We start from the raw sequence: 14,948 nt of genomic DNA on the forward strand, positions 1-14,948 counted from the left end.
ATATATTTTGCAATATTATTGTTTTTACTTTGAAATTTCCATCAAATAAATGCAGCCTTGCTGAACATAAGAGATGTCTTTTAAAAATATTGAAATCTTTTACTAATCCCAAAATTTTGAGTGGTAGTGCAAGTAAAATTTGATCAGTCATTTAAAATTAAATTAACATTTTAGCGGCATCTAGCGGTGAGATTGTGAATTGCAACCAACGGTTGAGTCCCCCCGCTCACCACTCCCTTTAGAGAAGCTACGGTGGCCGACACAGACAAAGATGTCCTTGGTAAAGACAGCAGAGAGCAATGATATTTCTTTCCAATGGTAAATTAAAGAATTATATTTACTTAATTATTCAATAAGCCGATGTTATTGCAAATATTAGTGTACTGCGTACAGTGTTTTTACTTGCAAGAACAACAAAGTGTGACGCAACGCACTCTGTAAAGCAGAGTTTGTCAATTTAGGGATACTGTAGAAACATGATGGCGACTTCCAAGTAAGGGGACCCGCGGTGTATGTAGATAGAAATAGCTCATTATAACGGTTTATTAAGTAAGGTATTTGGGTGGTGTTGGCACAGTAGATAAGACACATGCCTTTGGTGTGAGAGACCTGGGTTCGAATCCACTGTGAGACACCAATGTGTCCCTGAGCAGGACACTTAACCCCTAGTTGCTCCAGAGGTGTGCGACCTCTGACATGTATAGCAAATGTAAGTCGCTTTGGATAAAATCATCAGCTAAATGAATAATTGTAAATGTAAATGTATTTATACACCTTTGAAAACATAGTTATACATATTATGTTGCATTTACGTCAATAGATTGTTGTAAATATTACACATTGCACCTTTAAGGAAAGATGAGGTCAGAAGGTCATGAAGTACCTCAATAGTAGGGTCATATTCGTCCACAAAGTGATTCTGAATGAGCTGGATGGTTAAAGCACTCTTCCCAACACCACCTGCTCCCACAACAACCAACTTATACTCGGTCATCTTACAGTCCTGAGAGACACCTGTGATGGAGACAGAGAGAATGCATGTGCCTGTATTAATAACACCTTAGAACACACAAATAGACTGACTTACAAATAAATACTTCAAAACATCTGCGTAAATATGACCAACGACCCTTTTTTTGTGCTTGTACACTGGTTTGTTACTGCTTTGGCAATGCAATTATTTTTGCTTAAATCCAGAGAGAGAGAGAGAGAGAGAGAGACAAAAGTTTGGGGTTGGTTTTTGAAAGAAGTCTCTAACGATCAGCAAGGATGCAAATATGATCAAAAATATGTTAAAAACAGTAATATTGTTGAACATTATTACCATTTAAAATAACTGCTGTCTCATGATCCTTCATTAGCTGAATTGCTAATATGCTGATTTGCTGCTCAAGAAACATTTTAAAAATAGTTGGGTTTAATATTTTTATGGAAACCACAATACATTTTCAGGGGTCATTGATGAACATTATTTAAAGTAGAAATATTCTGTAACAATTAATAATTGACACCATCAATTTTAAACAATTTAATGCATAATATTCCATTAATAAAAGCATTCATTTATTTAAAAAATAAATACCGGTAAATCATGCTGACTGCCAAACTTTTCAATGGTATTACATAATTAAGAGACTAATGAAACCTCATAATGAAAAACTCCACTCGATGACTTGACAACACCACTCACTCATGCTAGCTTCAGCAGATGTCTGCTTGTGGCTAGAAGATATACAGCTACGGCCAGAAGTTAACAATTAATTACATTTTCTACCTATTAGATTGGGTTATATTAACGTCTACACCTACCCACCCATAAACTTACCACTTACAATAATGCAAATACGGTAATTATTGTTGTTCAGCATGACAAGAATTAAGCTATATTGATGTGTGCATGCCCTAGCCACATCTGTATCAATTCTAGCAGCTGTCTGGATGACTGTGGCACTGACAGTTTACAGACAGTGAATTAACAGCATATTGCACCATGAATAATATAATGTTGTCTCATGTACCTTCTCATTCTTATGACTCCATGGTCCATTCTCATGTGACCACTGACATCAGGATAGTAAGAGTTTCTGGAGGAAAGCACCCCCCTCTGCAAATATTAACCCTGCAATCTATTTATAGAACGGCTAAATGTCAAAGTCATTCTCAGAGTACAGGCAGGAAAAGACATTAACCTGAGAGAGAAGCAGAGGTCACTGACCCGGTTTTTACTTAAACCTGAGACCGAGTTTAGATTTTAGATTGATTTTATCCTTTTTATTTATCAATTCAACATAATTAAGATTCTTCTTATTCATGCATTTTTCAACAAAATTGTAAGCTATGCATTTGAGCATGCTGATCTAAAGAAAAAGAATAATGTGTCATCAAAATTAAATTGCATGCTCTTCCTCTTGAACAACTTTCCCTTTCCACTGACGTCACTGTGCAGGATAATGTTAACCAACAGCCAAATAGCTTTTGTTTTAGCAGACTCACATGCAGTCTGAAAAGTAGCACACACATTATAGACGTAAAACTGGTTGTGAACTAAAGAAGCTTGCCTGCCATGATATAAAAAATTGTAAATAATAATTTAAAAAGGAAATTGGACCTTTTTCCTCTCACAATTCACTTTTGTTCCACTCACATTTCTGAAAAAAAATGTCAGAACTGCAAGATTTAGAGGCACATTATGAAATAGAATTGCAAGATGTTAAGTTAATACAAATAGTTTATTTGTAAAAGTCAGAAATGTAAGAAAAAAAATCTGAATTGCCTTTATTTTTAATCCCCCCCAAAATATCGAATTGTTAGATATCAACTCAGGATTTAGAGAGAAAAAAGTCAGAATTGTTAGAAGAAGAAGGAAAGAAAAAAAAGCCAGAATTGTGTGATAAAAAAGATGCATTTACATTTTTATCCTATGTTGGAAACAGGCCTCCATAATAAAACTGGAAAACTTAAAATACATATGCTAAATAATAACAGGTTTTTGTAAACACACACATGTTTTACTGCACTGCATACAGTAAAAGTCAGTGGCTGCTTATATTTTTTCATTTTGTACAGAAAGTCACACAATTTAAACAACCATAGAGTTAGTAAATGACAACTTTACACAGGATTACAGTTGTGGTCTACTGTATATAAATCTGCACTTTAAACATCTCATTACATCCTATTACCTTGCTTGTGGCTTTTATGAGCTCATTGATTATTTATTGATACCATGCTTTTATTCGTCATATTAGGACAAACCCCTTACAGAAACACAATAGGCAAATCAACAGAAAATACCTGGCATAGAAAACTTAAAATGTAATTTAAGTATACAGATCTATACATAAAAGAAACCTAAACTACATGTATCTCACATGTGCCATAATGCTATGTATACAGCAAACTGGGATTTGAGTCACAGCCTTATGGCGTACAAAGGAGGAAGCCCTTTAAACATATCACAGTGCCAGACTGCCAGTACATATGAAAATGACTGTAAACAGCCGAGGACGGGTATAAACGCGATAGAGAGAGTCTGTAAGGCGTGGAGAAGGAAACTCACCGCTTACTCTGCAGTTCTGCGACCTCTGGCTGATCTGATCAACAGGGCTCTGCGAATTACTGCTCTCTCGCCCAAAATAATGCCATGAGGAGCACTTTAAACGCCACTTCACACTCGTCTGGAAGCCACGCGACCCGTACGAACAGGATTCGTCAGGAGACTACAGATTCAGCTTGTAAAAACAGCAGTTAATTAAGTCTGGCCAAAGTTTTGAATAAGAGTTCACCAAGCAGCTTCCCTCAGAACTTCACGATTCACAGCGACTTCCGGCTTCAGAATTCCACAAATCATGTCAAAATAAAAGTCCTGTCGTTGTGGCCATAGACATATAAATAGCTAGACGCCTCATTGGCCGCTCGACCGCACGTCAACGTCGCCGCCATATTGGAGCGGGCAACTCTCATAACTCTCACATCAGGAAAGAAGAAAACATACCAGACTCATCGACAGATTGGACACCTACAAACCGTCACACGATAATAAAAACAGATCTCGGGGTGTTATCTTTCACAGGTAAGACTCAGCTGTTCTTTCTCGATGTTTTTTGGTCATTTTATGTTGACAGCCAGTGTCAGACTATTAATAAATAGCTAGCGATATTGCAGTTAGTAGTGAAAGCTGAGACTTCATAAGAATTCATAGATTATATGAATTCTTATTACGTTTTAACTTATATTGCCGTTTATATAATAAACTAAATGGTGTTATGAGCACAATATACAGAGTGAGCCCTTTGACTGTCTAGATTAATGATGGAGCTATATCTTCTCTCTTTAATTTCACTACAGAGATGAAGTGGTAACACTTTATAGAATACTAGTCCTTTAGTTAATGTTAGTTAATTCATCAACGAACATGAACAAACAATGAGCAATACATTTATTACTGTATTTATTAATCTTTGTTCATGTTAGTTAATGAAAATACAGTTTTTCATTGTTAGCACAACTTTTGATTAAATAATGCATTAGTAAATGTTGAAATGAACATCAACTAAGATTAATAAATGCTGTAGAAGGATTGTTCTTGCTTAGATCGTTTTAACTAAAGTAGTTAACTAATATTAACTAATGGACCGTTATTCAAAAGTGTTACCGATTAAGTTCATCATTACTTGATTATAAGGATTTCATTGCTTTTCATAAAACTGTGAACTTATTCTATGTATTCTTTTTTCTTCCCTTTTAGTCATTTGCAAACAGGATAAGGACAGCCTTAAGGAAAGCTGAGGAAACCTGTTCTCAGAGACAAGACTATACCTCCCTAGACTAGTTTCATTGGCGTATATATTCAGATTTGAGAGGTTAAAGGGCAGAGAGCATGATCACTATACAGCGGATTCCTCACTGCTTCCTCACATCAGCAATAATCTGGTGAAGAAAAAATTATTACACTCTGTATTCCAGTGCTAATATATGAACATCATGAAACCGAGACATTTGCAGGGGATGAATAATTACCTCAGATATGAATCTTTATTATCTCCTCAATATATTTATTTTTAGATTTTTATTGGTTAATTCTTAAAACGGGGGGAAAAAATCTGCCAAAGGTGAAAACTATTGTTTTTCTTAGCCGCTTACAGATTTTTTTTCTTGTTTTAAACATGAACTCATTCATATTTCAGTAAATGTTTCTCGATTTAAGGATGTTCAGATATTTGAGCTGGAAAACAAGAGGAAGAGCATCATTCTCTGTGGTGAAGAAGAAAACACCGTGACCTTCATCAAATTAAAATCTCTCGTGTTTGTGTCCGAGTCGAACGGTGACAGGTAAAAGAAAAGAGTAAAAAATAAACCCTGGACAATCTTCCTAAAACATACGTCTGCAGGAGCCTCGATGATTATAAATATGCTTTATCTTTATCACAGTATAATTTCATCAAGCCTCGTGTTTTCAACTCCTTATTTATACTGAAAATAAAAGTAGCTGTGATCTTATTCTAGTTAGCGGCTCTGAAATCGAGTGACAGCTGATTGGTTGATTCACAAATGTCTTCACACACAAACTGCTTCATATTCAAACACAGTTTAGATTAACACTCATATAACTGTATTGTCTGTGTGAGAGGAATCAAACAATCAAATCCTGCGATCGTTTACTCTTCCTCAGCCTGAAAAAGTGTTGTTTTTTTTTCTGCTGAACACTAAAGAAGATGTTTTTTTGAGAGCGAACAGTTGACGGCACCCATTGACTTCTATGCTACAGGAAGAAATACAATGGAAGTGAATGGGTACCATCAACTGTTTGGTGTTTAAAGCATCATCTTTTTAGCATTCAGCAGAAGACAGAAATTTATATAATTTTTATATTTTATTTTAAAAAATAAATATGTAAAATAAGCACACACAGTCAAACTTTTATTCCTAACTAGTAATTCCCAAGCAACCAACTATGTGTCATTGTTGTTAACTAAGACTGAAACTACTAAAAACAGTTTTCTGTAATTGAAATAAAGCTAAAGTAAAATGATATAGATAAATTGTGTTAGCTACTACTAAATATTGTAGAAACTTAATTTTCTGTAAAGTTGTTTTGCAATGATTTGTAAAGTAAAAATGACTATAAATTAAATGAAAACAGTACTAAAATTAAAGTAGTAACTTTTTACAAAAAGTTGAAATGCTAAAATTATTAAAACTGACATAAACATAAAGGCTAAAAAAAATAATAATAAAAATTCCTAAACCTCAAACTGCAACGATGAGGCTAAAACCTATGCTATGTTCCACTCTGAGTAAGTGCTGTATAGTTTATAAAGACCTTGATGTTGTTTGGACGCCAGAACCGTGTGTGTGTGTCCTGGATGTTCCTGTGTTTGGCTCCTGGGATGATCTGAATCCTCTCAAAGTCCCTCCCCCGGATGATGATGTCACAGCCAGAGTAGTACGCCTGTCCCACGAGCCCCGGACAAAACAACACACACAGTCTGACACTGATAATCACAGAGAGTTCTACATATCATCTGAATGTAATGTTTTGCTACATTTTTATTTACTTTTTTAAATCGAGGAATCAGAGTTTTAAATGTTTTCATTTACGGTTAATAATCTCTGCTGCTGCTGTTACACTCACAGTCAAGAACAGGTTGAATCATCTGAACTTTTTGAGTCAAATATTTTGTATATATTCTTAACATATCAGACAACATCTGCCTTCATTTTGCATGCATCTTGTTTATTCTCACTTATAAACTTTTTGTTGTTTTTGTTGTGTTGTTTTTTATCCTCATTTGTAAGTCGCTTTGGATAAAAGCGTCTGCTAAATGAATAAATGTAAATGTAAACTTATCAAATTATGGCTTCGTTTCCTTACATGAATGTCGAAATATTCAACTCAAATAAACACTTGTATGATGCAGTATTAGAATTAGAATTTAATTTGGGGTCCTGAAATACCCTGACCCCTACACAGCGGTTAAGATCAGTGTTGGACGAAGTACACAAATCAAGTACTTGAGTAAAAGTACAGATAGGAATAATAAAATATTACTCCAGTAAAAGTAAAAGTACTCCTTTTTCAATTTTACTCAAGTGAAAGTACAAAAGTACTCAATTTTGTATGTACTTAAGTAAAAAAGTACTGAAAGATAGATGTTTGCAATTTTATATAGGCTAATTTAATTTTATATTAGCACATTTTTTTTTTTTTTTTATAATCCTACTGCTCAAAATACCTGGGATTTTTTCCAAAATAACCACTATATGGAGTCAAGATATATTTTTGTTGTTGATATGGACTACGCTTACGAGAGTAATGTTCACTGTGAAGCTTACACTGTGATGTACCTGAGAGAAAACAGAGATGATAATCTGATCTTCACCAGTAAGAAAAAAGTGTTTTAAAGTTTGTGGTTTTACAGAACACCACAGTTATATATGACAAGATAATAAGGCCTGAATTTAGGAAGAACATCTTAAGGAAAATATAATTATATTTTCTTAATGATTTTTTTCCTTCTCAAACCTTGTCTGTGGTGTAAAAACACCCCTGGCCAAACGGGGTGCATCTCTTCCTCTCTTTAATAATTACTGTACTGTATATATATATATATATATATATATATATATATATATATATATATATATATAACCACCTATATATATATATATATATATATATATATATATATATATATATATATATATATATATATATATATATATATATATATAGGTGGTTGAATAAAAATATTTGGACATTATTTATAAAAATTACCTCAAGTTAGCACCAGCAAGCCTGCTAGACATTTAACATCAGCTACAATATTTACTTATTTTCAGTACCGTTCTGAATAAACATTCATGTCTGTCTAACGTTACTCGTCAAAAAAAAAGCCTCAAGTTCAAATATTCATTTATCACCAATTAACTGTTTGACAAACACTTCCTGCTTCGAGATCTGAATTAAAAAAAAAATCTCAAACATGCTCCGAAGTCCCAATCTGAATCAACCGAATCGCCAACAGGCTCCGAAGTGCCGATCTGAATCAACGAAGTCGCGAACATGCTCCAAAGTGGCGATCGGTATCAACCGAGTCGCGAACATGCTCCGAAGTGCCAATCTGAATCAACCGAGTCGCGAACAAGCTCCGAAGTGCCGATCTGAATCAACCGAGTCGCGAACATGCTCCGAAGTCCCGATCTGAATCAACCAAGTCGCGAACAGGCTCCGAAGTGCCGATCTGAATCAACCGCGAACATGCTCCGAAGTGCCGATCTGAATCAACGGAGTCGCGAACAGGCTCCGAAGTCCCGATCTGAATCAACCGAGTCGCGAACAGGCTCCGAAGTCCCGATCTGAATCAACCGAGTCGCGAACATGCTCCGAAGTGCCGATCTGAATCAACAGAGTCGCGAACAGGCTCCGAATTGCCGATCTGAAAACTTCGACCAAAGAATGTAAAAAATAATTATATTTCTCTAATAACTCTAACTCTACAACTCTATGAAAGACTCAGATCACGTATCTAAAAATAAATCGCTATAGTAAGAGAGAAATAATAAGAGGAGTGAAGTTTCCTACTGCTCTGCTGTGTTTGGTCCTCAAGCGCGTCTGCTCCGCGGCGCGTCTCCGCCCCTCACACGCACGTTTACAGCACTAAATTAATCATCTTTGCTAATTATTAAACATTTACTTCATTGTCAGCTTCAGGTACTTCATTATTATTCAATGAACTGTTTGAAACAAAAAAAGGTTGTATTTCAGTAATAATTCTAAATTATGAAAATAAAATATATAAAATAAATAATAAAAAATATGATTTTCAGTTACAATAATTAATCCTAAATTCCGACATTAATAACTTACTTTTAGCAACATCAGACGCACGCGCTCACGAGATCTCACGGTTCTTACTTCTGTATTCACACTAAACGGTTCATTTGAATCAGTGAGTGGTCGACTCCAGAACAGCTGCAATCGGATCATTCTAATTCGTAAACGAATCGTTTGGTGCGATTCGCGATCCGATTTAAAGGTTTATTTTGAAAAGACTCAGTTCGTTCATGATGAATCAGACACCGCTTCTGCGTGTCGGAGCACGTGATATATTATAGGGAGTAACGATATGTTTAATGAAATGTAGTGAAGTTAAAAGTATGATCTTATGCTTTGTAATGTAGTGAAGTAAAAGTAAAAGTTACTCAAAATAAAACTACTTCAGTAAAGTACAGATACTTGAAAAATGTACTTAAGTACTTAAGTCCACCACTGGTTAAGATGACCATTGCTACAAAAAATTAAAAAAAATAAAAATAAAATTAAATTTTGTTTTAATTTTCCCTAACTAAATTATACAGTTACTGATGCTATAGACTGTGGGATTACTAACAGGCTATTAACAAAAATCTGTCTCTAAACCTCTTTACTCTTTATTAAAAGTTGATCTAGACAAGTACATGATAGAATCAAATGTTTTGCAAATCCGCTCGAAAGGCCTGATCTCAAATGATTCGTGAAACGCGCTTCGGAGTCCAGATCTGAATCAAATGTTTTGCGAAATGTTTACTTTCATTTGTTTTAATGCAGTCTTGCCCTCACTAACATGGCGGATGCGTTGACGTATCGCGGCAATGGCTCTAAGCGGCCAATGAGGCGTCTAGGTATTTATTTGTCTATGGTTGTGGCTGCAATACGGCCACGTCTGATGATGTAAAAAAAAAATTATAATAATAATTCTTATAATAAAGGTAAAACGGTAGTGTTCCTGTTCCTGAAGAAGTGCAGAGAAAAGGCAATATCTACGAATAAAGCTTTAATAGATATACGTTTGGTATGCAAAATTAAGACTTTGTAAATAGTAAGTCTGGTCAATTCTCAACATCAGTCAAGTAAAACATAAATGCAATATTTTGTAATTAATTAAGAAATGACAATTTATTTGACAATTGTCAATAAGTCACAACAGAAGTAAAGCCAAAACAACATTTTCAAAAAATGTACAACAGGAAGCATTTGCACAATACATTTACTTATATTTTATACATATTTAAATCAGAACTCGCTATTATATGCACAATATGCATAATGAATATAAAACCAGAATAAAAATAAGACTATTTTATATACAATGTATTTATTTACAAATATAGTAACGTAAATAAAATCATGCAATGCGGCAGATTATAAAACATAATTATATAACTAATATTATGGTTTGGATTAACTGAAAGAAATCAAGCTTTTGTCTTATTGGGCCTCATTGTAAGATGTATGATGTCACTGTATGAATTAGATGTGGGAGCAAATAACTTCTTCCCACTCCCTTTCGAGCAAGTATTATATATATAGATATGTAAAATGTGTCAGCAGCCAAAACATGAAGCAATTCAGAAAACACTGTGAAAGGTGCTTCTTTCCCAGTCAAATTTTGGAAGTAAACTGCATCCATACCAAGTGTCTTCTGTTGGTTCGCTGCTGTAACAGCAGGAAAATATCAAACATACGTGACAAATACTAAGTGCAGCTGTTACAGTAGCTGCCCTTCACAATAATGAATCTTCTTCCTCCTGGAAACTAAATGGCTATGTCCCTTATTCTTAAACACAGCCATTGTCATGTACATTTATCATGATCTTGACAGAAACAATGCAGTAGAATAGATCATCAGGGCTGGAGGAGCTCCAGGGGAGGAGCTGGTAAATAAGATAGGAAACAGATGATTCGATTTGGGAGGATCAGTTGAATCAACACCCCCACAGCGCCCGTTTCCCAAGGGCATTTCTGAAAGCAATTCTGCATAACTGCTGAAGACTGAGAAGCCTGGCTGAAAGATATCAAACAATAAGTTGACAATGGGATGATTAATTTTCTGCTTTAGCCAAACTAATAAAAAACAAATTTAATTCTTACAATTTACTGACTTTAAAGAAATCATTTTCCAATTTAATATTAAGATTAGTATTAATATTATGGTTCTATGACCCTAAAAAGCCATTGTTTCACGCTGTGCTTCCATTCTTTTTAGTGGTTTAGCTTCAGTAAATGAGTTTCAGTAAAAAGTCTGGTTGGACTTAAGAGGAAGTTTTGAATGTTACAGTATGTTTAGCATTCACAATAAGCCCTTTTATCTCAAAGAAACAATGAAAAATTTATATTGCATGATATGACCCCTTGAAAAACATCATCTATCATTATACCAAACTTAAAATTTATAAACAGAGCATTTTCAACTTACATTTGTAAAACTCTAGGCAGTGCAGCTGCTGAATGGGCCTCGTGTACTGAATGGGCTTTTTTCCGAGGTTGTCTTGGGTGAAAACATTTTCCCCATTTTCAGCATGATGCAAAGCAGTTTCGTGAAGTTTGCTAATCCTTTCATTGTTGCTTTTCTTGTTCAGTGGTGCACACACAAGTGCTTCAGTCATTGCAATGCTGCTCACTTACTCTAAAGGAATAGTTTAAAATTAGTTGCCAAATAGCACCCAAAGATTCTGTCATTATTTACTTACCCACCTGTCAAGCTCCAACAAGCAATGTAAGGCAAGAATTGTGTACCGATTCTTCAAGCAATTGTACTTTTGTGTTCTATAGAAAAAAGAACAAAACAAACAAACAAAAATTTTGGAATGATATGAGGAAGAGAATTGTCTTTCTGGGTGAACTGTTCCTTTAAAAGAATGTGTATTTTTATGTATGTAGGAATGTAAAATGAGGAAGGATCATGGTAAAAATACACCAGATAATATTTCTTTACCAAACTTCTTTTACCAAAGCATTTATATTCACACCTAAAAACAAGAAAAGAACAAAACTATGAATCAAAGAAATTATGCACAGAAGTTTGTTTTTTTAATATCTGCTACAATGAAACAAAAGGGATTTATGTTCATTTTAAAATAGTGAGATTTGCAGTAACACTATTTTGTTAACATATAAAATAACAGGCCTCATGCAGGGGTGAGAAGGTGAAGATTGGAGCATTCACCATGGCTCCATGATTTAACAGAAACTTCACACACTCCAGACTACCACGTCACACAACGGAGTGCTGCCATCAATGTTACAAGCATTAACCTGTTAACAATGACAGCAGTGTTAACAACCGATGCGCTGACAGATTCATGAGGCCTGGAGTGTGGAGAACAGCCTTACATGAGCTCCGGGCTCTCATCCAGAAGCAGCTTCACACACTGCGCTCGGCCCTGAATACAGGCCTCATGGAGGGCTCTGCCCTGAGCTGTGGCCTCATGCACTGCCGAACCATTGGTCCAGAACCCCAGACCATGTGCTGTGGGTAGAATGGAGAGACAGAAAAAACTTCAAAACATAGCTTTAGATTGCAGTTATAGTACATATAAATGATTTCTAAATGAGGCATCAGTTACGTAAAGTGAAATTTATACATTATATTTATGCAAACATACATATATATTTACATAGTCAGAGATGAAAAATCCCAATTTGGTGTCAACATCAAATTAAATTTACAAAAGTGATTTTATAGACATGGAACACACATTAAAAGCAAGTAAAATGTCTACTTTAATGTTTCAAATAACTTTAACAAAGTGTTGGTTAAAATAATATTCAACTGTCATTCAGAGTAAAAGATACATTTACTTAAATATTAAAAAACAAACTTATTCTGACCTCAACTGGATTAAATATATGATAGAAAAAGTGACCATACTAAATGTTATTATATTTTAAATTACTAAAAATCTTGCTGAAAAAATTATAAAATCATGTGGTATGAAGGAAAGTAGCAAAGACAAAGATAAAAAAAAATTCTTACAAATTTAAAATTACATTTTTTTTTGGTGGTGGTGGGGGGGGGGGGGGGGGTGAACTGTGATCTTTAAATAGACTATTTAAATTTTATCAATTATTGTTTCTAAATATGCCTGACAACATTTTTTTTGGTATATGAACTATTGTTGTACCTATACTGACTGGAAGTTCATGTATTTTATTATCAATAATAATAGTTTCAGTCCTGTCTCCCCTCCAAAAAAGTTATGTAAGTGTGTGTGTGTGTGTGTTTCTGTATATATATATATATATATATATATATATATATATATATATATATATATATATATATATATATATAGCACAGACAACACAACAAAGGAATTTAATTTAGCTCAACACAGCAATAAATGGGCAAGTGAAACAACTTAAATGCTCTGTTTAAGTCTTGTTGTACTCGATTAAAAAAAGGTAAATTAGAGCATTCTGAGAAATTGAGTTTAGGACATTTAACCATTTCAGGCACTGCTGTTCATCAGTGTTTTTATAAGGGCTGTAACAGTGTCATGTACCTGTCTGTATGGTTTCAAAATGATCTTATTTCATTGCACAGCAAAGGAACATTTCCAAAAGACACGAACAGGACAGTAAAAACCGACTGATCCATCGGTTGACTCAGGTCACACTGATCCAGGGCTTTAGAAACCTGCTAAGTGTCATTGGTGACTGATTCAAGGCCAAATGGCATGTGATCGCATTACAGTTCTGGCAATAATATCTGTCATCGAGCCTTGCTCAAGGCACATATATAACTGCTAAATAAATACAGTTACAGTGAACTCTGTCCTCCAGAGTCAAATGATTACCAGACTGCTGGTTACTTGCAGTATAGCAAGTTTCATATAACAGGTGAGACAATCTATTTACCAATGTCATCAAAAAATCTAAACGGCATGAAAGCCAGCCATAGTTTACTAACACGACCTGCTTTCAGTGGTGAATGAGGCTTTAGTTATAGACATAGGCGCATTGTGGCTCAAAAAGACGAATTCTCGTTAAGCCTCAAATCTAAGGGTGTATTTGGATAAATTTGTCCATTAAAATCGTGTAAGTTTAAAAAGGTTCATTTGAAATATTGGTATCTGACATATATGTGAAGCCGCACAAGTGGTCTGTTTAAAATAAGTAAATTAACATTTTTAGCGACTAACCAAAAACGTGACGTCTGTGATTGGTCCATTCTCATCAGCGCTGAGAAAAGTAATAGGTACCTTTTACTGTCTATGATAGCTACCACAAAACAATGCGATTCTACTTCGGCCATAATCTGAAGTATAATTTACAACTGCATGATGTCATTATTAAATTTTAACTGAATTCGGAAAATTTAAATAATTTATTAAATTAATATATTTATATTAACACCTGCAGCTGATTGAGACCAGGCATGGACCAGACCATAGACAGTAAAAGAAATGGACACAGCGACCTCATTGGAACTCAACTGAGACAATTGAAGCCCATTTTTAGCGATTGTTTAGACTCAAACGAAGCTTGACGACGTCAGCAACCTGACAGATGTAAATCTTCTAAGTGGCTGTGTGTGCAAACTGCCATCATTAATCCTGCAGAGACGGCGAGCTTGAGCGGGGAGTTCTTTGGCGTGAGTGAGCAGGAGTAAGTATTCTGATTAATTATTTTGTATAGTATTTTAAAATGTAACGCCAGTACGCCATATTAAGTTAATTGCCTGCGAGCTTCTCATCCTGTCTGCACGGTAATGCCACAGAGAGTCGAGTGGTTATGACGCAATCGTTAGCCTATTTTTTTTTACTAAAACTTTTTCTATGGGGCCATAATGTAACATAGAAGGCAATGGAGCCCTTAATACATTGTCATGTATCTTTAGAAATAAATAATGGACAAATGGAGTCTTTAAACGCCTCAGATGTGAAGTTATTCACTGTCAAAGTGACGCCAAAATAAATGGGAGTCAATGGGAATGCTAACGCAAGTGAAGTTCTGCTACAAGGTGACGGCACGCAGCCGACTTCAACTTCCGGTCGACTTCCTTGCCGCCTGGGACCAGACCCATCGTGTCTGACCCAAACTCCGCCCATTTTGGGTCGCTCTGCTTTATCTTGCCCAATTGCGACGCTGTTTGGACTGGAGGAGCAAAGACTTAACACAGCCC

The 14,948-nt window shown here is 35.1% G+C and overlaps 1 protein-coding gene across 1 annotated transcript in view; it reads right to left on the reverse strand.

The window, feature by feature from the left end:
* Nucleotides 1-3,832, reverse strand: part of nras (NRAS proto-oncogene, GTPase) — a 5,633-nt gene extending 1,801 nt beyond the window's left edge. Inside the window, exons 1-2 of the mRNA XM_026245038.1 lie at nucleotides 3,560-3,832; nucleotides 884-1,014 (exon numbers count right to left, since the gene is read on the reverse strand). Coding sequence (XP_026100823.1) covers nucleotides 884-994 — 111 coding nt within the window. The 5' untranslated portion in view covers nucleotides 995-1,014; nucleotides 3,560-3,832. The remainder of the gene's footprint in view (nucleotides 1-883; nucleotides 1,015-3,559) is intronic.
* Between the last annotated feature and the right edge of the window lie 11,116 nt (nucleotides 3,833-14,948).

This window comes from Carassius auratus, unplaced genomic scaffold (assembly GCF_003368295.1).
Source record: "Carassius auratus strain Wakin unplaced genomic scaffold, ASM336829v1 scaf_tig00008058, whole genome shotgun sequence".
Lineage (NCBI taxonomy): Eukaryota > Metazoa > Chordata > Actinopteri > Cypriniformes > Cyprinidae > Carassius > Carassius auratus.